The sequence below is a fragment of the Python bivittatus genome, unplaced genomic scaffold (assembly GCF_059951505.1).
Source record: "Python bivittatus isolate LINGU-HERP-01145 unplaced genomic scaffold, Pbiv_v1 ctg000060_np1212, whole genome shotgun sequence".
In the NCBI taxonomy this organism is placed as follows: domain Eukaryota; kingdom Metazoa; phylum Chordata; class Lepidosauria; order Squamata; family Pythonidae; genus Python; species Python bivittatus.
The window spans coordinates 17,480,710-17,492,972 of NW_028277044.1; the positions used below are offsets into that span (position 1 = coordinate 17,480,710).

At 37.1% G+C, this 12,263-nt stretch overlaps 1 protein-coding gene across 6 annotated transcripts in view; it reads right to left on the minus strand.

Annotated features, from left to right (window-relative positions):
- Positions 1 to 904: 904 nt before the first annotated feature.
- The window catches only part of NCK2 (NCK adaptor protein 2), a 68,670-nt gene continuing 57,311 nt past the window's right edge, over positions 905 to 12,263 (minus strand). For all 6 annotated transcript variants that reach the window (XM_088136570.1, XM_088136574.1, XM_088136572.1 and 3 more), the window contains 2 exons: positions 8,942 to 9,663; positions 905 to 2,321 (listed from right to left, as the gene is read on the minus strand). In XM_088136570.1, the coding sequence (XP_087992696.1) occupies positions 2,127 to 2,321; positions 8,942 to 9,663 (917 nt within the window). In that variant the 3' untranslated portion in view covers positions 905 to 2,126. The remainder of the gene's footprint in view (positions 2,322 to 8,941; positions 9,664 to 12,263) is intronic.

The window sequence follows — 12,263 nt, forward strand, 5'->3', positions numbered from 1 at the left end:
AATGTGGTTAAAAGGTCTGAAATTCACATTGCCTTACTATTTAAAAGAAAACTTTTTAAAAATGATGTAGTGTTGGTATATGACACCAGAGAAATTGTCTAAAATGTATAAAGGTACTTCTAATCACTATTGGAAATGTGAAAAACATGAAGGGACATCTTTTCATGCATGGTGGACTTTTGAAAAAGCGAAAAGATATTGGACACAAATACATATAGTGATGCAGAGAGTTTTAAAAATTAAACCAGATGAAACTGGAACTTTTCTTATCAGGACTTATGCACAGTCAACTGGAAGAGGCTCATGGACAATTTGTTTTATATATGGTAACCGCAGCGAGGCTATTATGTGCACAAAGATGGAAGACTACAGAAACACCAATAATGGAGGAATGGATTGTGAAGATGGCTGAGTTTGCAGAAGTGGCTAAATTCACTTGTTTGATTAAGGAGGGAACTACAACTACTTTTAGTAAACACTTTTATAGACCTTTTGGTGAAAATGGATAAAAATGAACTACTGATTTTGGGATTGATTAAAAAGGTTTGTTTATAGGAAGAAGGAGAAGGTAATTGCTATGTTTGTAACTGCTGCAAAGAAGACCAAAAGTAGTTTCTTTAGATATTTTACTTTTTCTTGCTTTTTTGCTATTCACTTTTTCTTTTACCCTATTATAATCTTTTTCTTTTCCTATTTCTTCTTCTATGTTTCTGTAGTTTTTAGAATCTTTGTAAATTTTCTTTTAATAAAAATTATTCATTAAAAAAATGCCTCTTAATGAAATCCATGCTACCTACACAAAGGAAAACTATGAAATATTTGCTCAGACTTATATAAAGGGTAAATATTATCATGCTAAACCAATCTCAATGCCATTACCAAAGGATAAATTCAGTACTCCATCTTCACATGATACCTTTTTTTATTACAATATCAAAAAAAAAAAAAGTGGGATGGGGGAGGTATGCAAGTTTCCAGGATCAACAAGGTCCTTTTTTTTTCTTTTAATATTTTCAGGAATGTGCCATCAATACTATATTTAAAACCATAAGAAGGTTAAAAGAAACACAAAAAACAAATGCATTTTCTTCATATAACATTCTGTGTGTCTTACTACCAATCACACCACCTTCTGTAAACCCTGATTTTTTTTCTGTAATGCAAATATATATATAAGTATGTATGTATGTACGTATGTATGTATGTGCTGGAAGCCCCACCCACCCATAATTAGCTATGTTTATTAAACTTCTGTATTAGTGTCAATCGGCTACACATACATATTACTTTAAGAATTAAATACATAACTGTTTAATTCAAACAAGCAGAAGGGCAAGAAGAGAAAGCATTATGTGGATGGCACATTTGGTTGTAGATACCAAAACATTCAACCATTACAATTCAATGATTCTCTAAGTAATCAACTTTCAATGAAACATCTCGGTTGAAATTACATGTCAAAATACGCTAGATAGTTTTCTTTACTACAATCTTACCGTAGTAGTTTAAGAAGAACTATTACAAAATGCTTTAGTTAGTGTACTCTTCACAAAGAGTCAAAGAAGCAATGTAATAGTTGAAGTAGGGTGTGGGAAGAGTGCTTCTAGAAACTAGGAATTTCAGAAATATACTACTTGGTAAGCAAAATAGCTACAGAACTCACAGCCACAACTGTTATGTCTACTATTATTTCACTTAGTTAGCTGCAGGTTCAGTGCATTAAACTGTGCCCAGTCTCTCAATGATGATTTCTGCCATCAGGAGCCATCTGATAACACTGTTTTAACTTGAGAGCACCCCTCCTTTATCTCGATTAACTCTGTAAACGTACATAAAAGAGTTAAGAACCCAGGAAATAAAACGAGAGCTTACAATGGCCACCTAAGTGAAATTTTCAACCTGAGGGGATTCAAAACAACTTAATTTTTAAAAAGACTAATAGGCAAAAATGGGGAAAGAGAAAAGCTAGGAGAAAAAGAGAATATAACCAACAGAGCAAATACTCAGAAAGAGACCATTCACTGACATTTGTGTCTGGTGTGGAGTGCTCTGCTCTATAAAAGTGATTGAGGACCTAAGGCTTTTAAGTTACAAAAGGCCCCAGCAGGCCTAGTCCGTCTTCAACGTCACTGAAGTGCTTTGACGAGATATAACTTCTCCCCGTGCTCGCTGGTGAAGATAGGAGCCTTTTTGTAGTGTTCCACCAACTCATCCATAGTATTAAATCGACGCTGCCCGATGCAATAGACATTGTCCACCAGCTGCACCTTGAAATGTTTGTTCTTCCCTGAAGCCTTTAGAGATACTGAAAAGTCACTGGGCTGCGGAGAGAAAGGAAAGACAAATGTTTAGAGGGTACACAGTGTGGGATTTAAAGTCTGTTACAAGAGAAATTATCTGTACTCCTTCCCCATGTATACTGTGGGTTAAGTATTTTTAAATGCGCATTACTGTCATCAACGGGAGAGTGACTAATCTAGTGAAAGTATCTTAATAACATCATGTACTAATATAAATCAAGCAACTTGTCCTGAATGTTACTGATTTAAACCAGAGATCTCCAACTATCTAGAGAAAAACTTCAGTGCAGAAATATTCAAATGCAGAAATAATGTCACTATGCTAGCATTACATTTAATTCCATGGCCACAAGAGGGCCTTTCTTATTTTGGGTTTTTAAAAAAGGGTGCCTAAGACAACTTTTAAGAATTCAACATTTAACATGGCCCAAGGGAAACATGTGCAACATCACATTACTGGTTCAAAAATATATTTAAAAATCTGCTACTCTTACTTCATTATGCAGGAATTAAGTCTTCAAACACCTAACTTATTTTTGCTATTTGTGAAGAAGAAAGAAAAACCAGCAAAGATTCGTGAGCACTCAGACTTTCCTTCCCCTCGTTTCATTTAACCTATGACTGCAATGATTTTGCTAACCACGATGGATCTTTCTGTTTCACTTTGAAATGGCTTGCTTCACAAGTATTCCTTTCATGTCCAATTTTGTGTAGCAACATGAATCTCCTTTTGGCTATTTACCTAGATCAATGCATGAGCTACGACTGCATGACTAAATAACAAAACTAGTACAAATGATCGATTTGTAAGTTAGATATAGGTTGCCGATAACTCCTTTGTTAAAGAACTAGGTAAGTAATATACAAGCTCTCCCACAGCTATCTTTGAAGAGTGTACAGAAGCTATAACCGGTACAAAATGGGGCAGCTTTTTTTTTTTTTAACACTCCTGTGAACCCTTTTTGCTTATACCAAAAGGACAATACTGTACTGATACCAGGGACTTTCAGAGCTGAAGTATGTTTTCCTATTTTGAAATTTTAAAGAGCTTAGAATGATCTGAGGGATGACCAATCTTGTTATGATCTAACCCAGAGGCAGTATCTGCAGAAGAAGTTCCTATTTCCTGAACTCCTTGTTTGTTTTTACTCTGAATTAACTCTATTCTTTTTCTCCATGCTTATTCAGAGGTACAAAGCTATATACGGCTCTCAGCTGAAAAAACAAAGCAAAAAAAAAGACATAAAAGTTATTAGAAGTTATTTTGAATAAAGTTCCTTTCCAGGGTTGAGTTTTCCATTATGCTATTCAGACAATCTGGTTATTCCAATACTTTGGGTTATATGACTGTAGAAGACACATTTACTTCTAAAACTAATTTATTTGCCCAACTTTCCTATCAACAACACACTTATGGCTCATTCACCACATTATACAGAAGCTATTGCCAAGAAAAATTATGGAAACAAGAATTGTAATACCAAACTCTATTTGCTATAAAGTACAAGGCACTAGAAGGATACAAAAAATGCCAATTCAGAACAGAATCCCTAAGACAAATTGTCAAGAACGTTCAAGGACTGTTTCATTGAATAAAAACTAAATGTCTTACATTTAAGTTTTGCTAATGTCTACAAAGAGCTGGGAGATGAAAAGTGAATCTTAAGTATGAAAACTTGCCTCATTGGGTATTGGAACATTATTCTGATATATCTATAACGTTAACTATTGTTGAAATAAAGGTGCCATTGGTAAGGAGAGAATGTGGGAGGTAAACTAAATTTTCTGGTGTTGATGGAGGATTAAATCCGTTATTTCTTTTGTGCAATGCTCTAACCTTGCCAATTCAAACTATGATTGCAGTCACTTCAAATTTTAAAGTAGAATTCATTCTTGATGGACAAGGTGAGCAAAGCTAGAAGCCAGAGAGGTCTAAGATATGCATTATATCATACATGTTTTCAGCATTATGACAGCCATGGAAAACAAGGTATAGTGGTAAGATTGATTTCTATGCCAGTGACAGCTTAAAAGGAGCAGGAAAAATCAAAGCAATGTGCTGAACAAGGCCTGCGCAACACTCTCAGACTCATTAGTTGCAAAGTAGACCTTGAAAATGTTTCTGTCAAGGATATTTCTACTGAAAAATGAATATTAAAAACTACTTTCCAAATCCAACTCTCAGATTTACATATCAAATGCAACTGCCTATTACTTTTCCTTCCACCAAATAACGAAGACCTTGTTTTTGTGGTATTATATTTAAAAAATGTGGAAGGGGATGAGGGGAAAATCTTTAGTTCTTTTGAGAGAAACAATATCAAACAGAAGGCTCTGGCAATCTTGCGTCTGCAGAAAGGAAAGGAAAGGTAAGGTCTAGGCTCCCATCTTCCTCCCCACAATGGGCATATATTTTAAGTAACAACAGGAAACTGAAAAAACGCATCTGACACTGAACATATTCTTCTTGACTTCTTCCCACTGCAAATATTTAATTAATAAAACCTCAACTCTTTTTGAAAAACCCTCACCCTATGTGGAGGTTGAATTCAGTTCCAAACTATTCCCTGCTGTCTTCCCTTGAACTTGTTTCAAGAGTGTTTATTTTTATATTTTGTGTCTGTTTGCCTTTTTGGTTTTCAGCTCTTGGCGGATATTTCTGCTTCTTTTCCCACTGGACATGGTTGCTGCAGCTGGGTGGTTTGCAAGCAATCTTTCCCATGCTTAGACTCCTGGAATTGCATGCAAACCTGACGGCCACTTTAAGGGCACATCTGAACTAGTTACTTGCTGCGGGTCAAGCTCTGTAACTGGCACCTTGAAGGCTTTCTCCACAGTATAATGCATAGCTGATCAGTGTCCGTCACCAGGACAAATACAAAACCCACCTGTGTAAAGGTTCAACAATTAAAAAAAAAATCTGGAAAAAATTGGTTTTGTACTAAATAGCTACATCTCAAAATGCATTTTCCAAGTTTTCATATTTTGGGATCTTTGCTGGAAACATGACTGTTTGAATCAGGCAGGCATGGAAACAATTGTGCCTATTCACCCTTAGCAGTCAGGCAGTGAGGATAAAAATTATGATCATGAACACGTTAATTTACAACTCAGTGTAGCATTTTACACCACCAAGAAGTATATAATTTGGGGAAAAGCTGAGGTGGCACTGAATTAGGAAATGTCCACTCCACTCTTCCTTTTACTCTACCTCCTATACTGCCTTTCAGTCCTAAACAAATCCTCTGCCTTCTTTGCCCAGTTGTTTCATCACATACAGATAGTTAATCAAAATTAACACATTAACTGGATTGCCTCAGGTCTGCCAGCCTAGAACACCCTGTTTAATATCCATTATTGCAACATCTTGTGATACACAAAACCTACTTTCCTCACAAGGCCTAACAAACCCAGCCTTCTATCTTCTAATCAACACACTATAATAACAACTGCTTAGTGACATAGTATTTCATTTCCCCTCCCCCATTCCCAATATCTAGTATCTTTCAATTTCTAATTTTCTCAAAATAAGCACAGGTCTATCTACAGGTTAATTTTAGATATGTATAACACATATTTTGGAGTATCGTAGCCAATGAGGCTTGTCCGAGAGCCGATCATTGCTAATTTGAAACTATAACGCATCTTTTGGACATATTAGAAAAGATGTGTTATAGTTATATAACACATCTTTTCTAATATATATAATTCTATATAATTTATATAATTCTATATCAACAGAATAAAAATCTTAGTAAAATCAAGAAAAGGGAAAAGAGGAAAATATCACCAATATAATTTTAGACAGAACTCATGCAAAACTGTATTTTGGAAGGGATTAAATACTGGGAATGAACTGTAACATTCACTTCCAGCTATCAAACCCACTTGTGTCTATAACATTCATATATGTAGGAAAAGGCATGCCAGCATTAAATTTCACAAAGGATTCTGTAGAAAATATAACCCATTCTGTCCTCCATCTTCTACATCTGTACGCTACAGCAATGTAGAAACAAAATTTCAGTCAATTATTCTGCTATCTGCTTTGCACATAGCTGTCATCTTTTTTTTTAATTATAAATTTTATTATGTTTTCAAAAAAAGTTAAAATATAGAAAAATCAAGAAAAAGGAAGGGAAAAAAAGGGGGGACATAAGAAAGAAAGAGTACATAGCTGTCATCTTCATAGCTTTTCCCAAATAACAGCCTCAATAATTTCCTCTGTTTGTACATAATGCATACCACCAAATTAGAATGCTGGCCAAGAATTCTGGGAACTTGAAGCTCAATCAATGTGAAGGACACCAGGTTCAGGAAAGCTTTCTGATTTAATCCACTCAGTAAAGATGCAATTAAATTCACCAATCAATGCTTTATTCCCCTCAAGAAATAATTTGAATATCTATATACAACAGAGAAATAGTAGTCTGAGAATAACACACCTTGGTTTTTTCATTTTCTTTGATGAAGATAATAGTTGTACTTTCTATTTGTTCTGGCCCATGGAGCATATTATATCTTGAATTCTATAATTCATAAATTGAGCTTATAAATGTTGGACTTGATTTTATATTTAGGGTAATCCACAAAATGCTTTTCCAACACAGAAAGGTATCTTTTAAAAAGTGCATATGCTACTTGCCCAAAGGCATTAGAGTCCTGAATTGTCCTAAACTTATTCAAAAAGATCACAAGGGAAAACTTGGGCTGCTCTTCAGCTAAAAAGTACAAAGAACATTATGAGTCAGCAAAGGCAACTGAAAAGTCATGATGAGTATATAAGATTTTGCATGCTATTTCTGAAACTCAAAAGTTCTTGTAAAGCAGGTGCTGGAATCACAGTTGGCCTTCGGTGTTCAAATTTAGGAGAAAGATGAAATGGTTTCAGAACTAATTATCAGTTCTATGGAGGTGCCAAGGAGAAACTGAGGAGGCTGGAGTTCTCTACCCATTTCAATAAGCAATTCTCATTCCACATTCAAAGAACAAAGTAGCCAAAGAGAACTATTCATAAAAAGTCAAGGAATTGATCTAGGGCTAAGATACAAACCTAATATAACACTACAAACATATTCTCCAACATTTGTTATTGGATGTACAAATTGTGCCCCTCTGCTTACTGGAGCTTATGAGATGGCTTTAAGCCAGAGTTCACTTACCACCCTTATGATACAAAAAAAGGAATAATGATATTGTCCATCTCACAGGAGTGAACATTTTTTTTATCCCAATCTAGTACAGCACCATCATTTCCAAACATTTTTCCTCACCACCAGCTGGTGTGGCACTAACTATCCATTGGAATTGTCTTTTAAAATACAGGTAGTCCTTGTTTAGCGACTGACTCATTTAGTAACCATTCGCAGTTACAATGGTGATGAAAAAGTAACTTTACGACCAATCCTTGCAGTTATGACCTTCACAGGTATGAAAAGCTGAAGTAAGCTGAAGTAAGATCATAAGCACAGTTGCAGTTTCACTTAGTGGCTGCTTCGCTTAGTGACCGAGTTGCCAGTCCCAATTGTGGTCACTAAATGAGAACTACCTATAATGCACAAACAGGATTCACAGAATGCAAACTGATTTATGATGAAGTTGCTCCTATCAAACAACCATGATTTGTAAATCAAAGCCAACAAAAGATAAACACTTTGTATACACTTCATAAACCAACTCTTTCCCTCTATCACATATAATCGAGAAATCAATTTATAACAAGGAAAGTATACAATATAAGAAGCATTTAAAAATAATGAAAAAAGAAAATATGTACAGATTTAAACATGATCCAAAGCCTTAATTTTTCAGTATTACTTAAGTCCATCTTGAGGTGGAAGCTGTAGAAAGCCATAGCGTGAAACCCACAGGAAGCGGCAAGAGAGAAAGCCCATCTAAGAAGATCTGAAAGTTATTCAGCTGTATCCAATGACATCTGCTACTGCAATAAATTAACTCAATCTTTAAAGCAGTATAGGACTCTTTGGCTGCAAAGCAATGCAGTTAGATTTCAGGAATATTGCTCTCAAATATATACAGATTTCAAATCTTTTGTTACAAGGGACCAACATGGCTCTTCTTTGGAACTTGTTGAAATTTCCATATACCAAAAAGTCAGAAGCAGGAAAAGCAACTATTTTACTGGATGCAAAAAAAACAGGTTAGCTATATTTCGCTGAGGTTGAGCCTGCACAGAATCTGAATGTAACCTTTTGGAAGTTCATCTGTGCAGGATTAATAGAGAATTCAAGTAAAAAAACCCACACACCTTGAAAATTCAATGCATAAAACAAATTTAACCTTTCCTACTAACACTTGCTTATGCATTAATATAATATTTTAAATTTGCTAAGAGAAAGTCCCAGTTGTTTTCAAAGGATATATCTGAAAAATAAATTTAAAATTGTAGCACAAAAATGGCATACCATACTTATATTCTGTTTTTCTCTATATAAATAATTGATTATTCAATTAATGAAAGGAGATCTGTATTACCCCACACAGAATATTCACTTGAAAGAACTCGACTTGATTCATATAGCGAGGCAAATCTTTATTCTCTCTAATTCCATATATTCTGCATGATACATCACAAAATCAAAATCTACAACATTCTGAATTCTGAAATGGTAGCTACTTACCGAAGATTCACTGTCTCTGACAAGGAAGTCACCTTCCACTCCCCTTTCATTCAACGCACATTCTGCCTGATGTCGAGTAACGTTTCCATAATACCATTCTTTTCCTGCAAACCGTCCTGTAGAAGAGGGCCCTGTGTAGCTTATCTGAGGAGGGTGGGAAGTATTAATGGTAGGACCATCACTTAAGATTACTACATAGTTTTTGGGAACAAGACCAATTTGCCCTCGAGAATTTTTACATTTCCACCATTCTGGGTCATTTTCAGGTTTCTCTATCACTTCCATAGTTTCACCTTTTTCAAAATTGAGCTCTTCTTCAGTGACAGAACTGAATGGATACAAAGTCTGAACAATGTGAAGTATTTTCATGGCCTGGCCATTACTCATGGACGCCCCTTTTCTCAAACTTAGAAAACTTGGTGAATCGGCAGTTGCCTCCTCAACTTCTTCAACTACATAGTTTGAAGGAAACCAGCCAATATGTCCATTGTAGCTCCCTCTCCACCAGCCATCACTGCATTTTTCCATAACAATCACTCGAGATCCTTTAACGAGAGATAGTTCATCCTCCCTCTCTGCCACATAGGCAAATTTAACGTACGCAGGGATGTTCAGATCATAGATCCTGTCAGCACTGCTACCATTGGATGGGTATTCTGCATCAGTACTCGGAGTTGGCGAGGCATCTCTAGCGCTGGTCTTTCGCTTTGTCTTACCCAAACCTGTCAAAAATAAAATAAAAACATTTCAAACAAATAGTCAGTAAGAATAAGTTCATCTGATTCAAAATGGGAAAATATCTGAGAATAAAGGAAAAGAGCCAAGACGCTGAGGAATGAAGTATGCCACCTGAAAAGCTATCAGAAAACCAGCTCAACATCTTTACTTTTTAAGAAAGGCCTTTTTATCTCAGAAAAGTAACTGCTAAGTGAAGCTTTAATGTGCCTTTTCAGAGCATTTCTAAAGCCACTAGAGATTTAATAGACACAAAGTATTGCAGGCAAATAAAAAAGGAAATACTATTTTTATAACTAGCTATGCTTTAGGCTGCATTGTGGGAACAAAACCTCTTAAAACGTAATCAGCCAATCTTCCTTTACTTTTAGTTGTAGCAAATGTAAAAACAGGAGCAACTAATTAGCCAAATATAAGCCTAATGGTATGCAAATTCCACCCGGCCTCTTTTTGCCATTCAATCCACTATAACATAACCAAAAAAACCCCCCACACAAATCTTTTGGTGTGCACACATAGTACAATTATTCTTTGCATATCTGATTGTGAATTTTTATTATAAAACTATACTTGCGCAGGCACAGATCCATAGATCCTTTTCACATAAGACCCATTTTGACAAAAATAATGAACCTGTTCAGTCTGACAATGTGTAAACAAGCTGTGAGAACTACGGAACAGTATAATCACCAGGCAGGAATGGGCAACTTTTTTTTAATGATTATCACTATCACCATGTGATCTGGTGCCTCAGCAGGAATACAGTTTCCATCATTTATGTCAATAGCGCTCCATTTAAATGTTACTGTGATAAAGCTTAATATAATTATTTAGCACCATCAGCAAAAATAATAATAATAATAAATCCTTACATTGAGACTGGAATTTCTATTGCTGAACAATGCAGTTGAAAAGTGAGACTTCACGTGACCACAACGCTTAGCGACAGCAATCCTGGTACTCTCCACTGCCGTTGTTAAGCGAATTCCACTGGTCGTTAGCCAAGGACCCACCCCAATCAAAGCCATTCCAGGCTTGGTCTCTTCCAGCCTCAAGCCTCAGTAAGGTAAGGGACTGCCTCCACCTGCCTATCTCCCCCCCATCTCTGCCCTTTTGGCTGTCCTGCACCCCGCCTTGCGGCTCTGGGACTGCTTGTCATGCTGCAGCTCAGGGGCTTCTTAGCCCTCCTCCCCCCTTTGCTTGCTCGCACACACTATGCCCTCATTCCCTCCTTTACTTGCTTACACGCACGCAGCAGTGCCTTCCTTCCCTTCATTTGCTCACATGCACACACTGCACCCTCCTTCCCTCGCACGCACCAGCCCCCTCTTTTCCCTTCACTTGCTCACATGCACCACATTCTCCTTCCCTCTTCACTTGCATGCACACACAGTACCCTTCTTCCCTTGCTTGAGGACTCTCCAGGGGCACTTCCAGCACTGAAGGAGCGCTCCAAGGGCACTTTCAGCGCGCATTCTGCAGCTCACATTGGAAGCTGCTGACCCTTTGTGAGGCATTCTCCTTCCTCCTGCAAAGTCCCAGTGGTGCAGCACAGTGTGAAGGGAGCGCAGTGCGAATGAGAGAAGGGGGAAGGAGGGCGCTGGTGCATGCGAGCAAGCGAAGGAGGGTGGTGTGTGTGTGTGTGAGGGCACGGTGTGTGCCAGCAAGCAAAGGGGAAGGAGGGCACTGGTGCTTGTAAATGAAGGGGGAAGGAGGGTGCGGTGCACCCAAGTGAAGAAAGGCTGGGATGGGTGGGGAGACTTACCTGAGAGATTTGTGACCTCCCCTGCAGGCTTCCCCATTGACTTTGCTTGTGGGAAGTCAACAGGGAAGATTGCAAATGGTGATCATGTGATCGCAGGGTGCTTGGCAACTGGCTGTAAGTGTAAATGGGTTGCCAAGTGCTCACATCGTGACCGAGTGACCATGGGGGCACTGCAACGACCATAACTTCAGGGATCAGTCGTTTTTTTCAGCACCATCGTAACTTTGAACAGTCGCTGAACAAATAGTCGTAATTCAAGGACTACTTGTACTTCTCAGTCCTACAGCACTGCCCATTTCAAGGTCAAAACCAGGCATTTCAATCATTTCAGATGTGTTTCAACCTCTGACAACTTGGAATAAGGAAATCCAAACTTTTGTAACTGTGAGCAATTAGTATTAGCAATTAGCAGGAGTATTAGGTATGTTTGCTGCCTTATACGTACATACATACACAGCGGGACAAGATGTATAGATATAGACATAGGGATTAAATATAAGAACAACAATAATAATGTGCCATCTCCCTGAAATCCACACATGCTGTTTTAACTAAATGAACAACTGCATGAATCTTAACTTCTTCTATTTTTACCTTTGACTATAAGGCAACACATAGGATAAAATGTCTACCACAAAAGAAGTAAATAATTTCTCTATGCAAGGCAACTCACAAAATGTTCATGAAAAATACATACATGTATACATTTATGACTACAATACTGATGTATTTTAAAGAAATAAACCCTTCTCTAAACAGTGTTCCTCACATATCAATTTTGTTCACCTAGGTTATTTCTTAATTACTCATCAAAATGTCAAA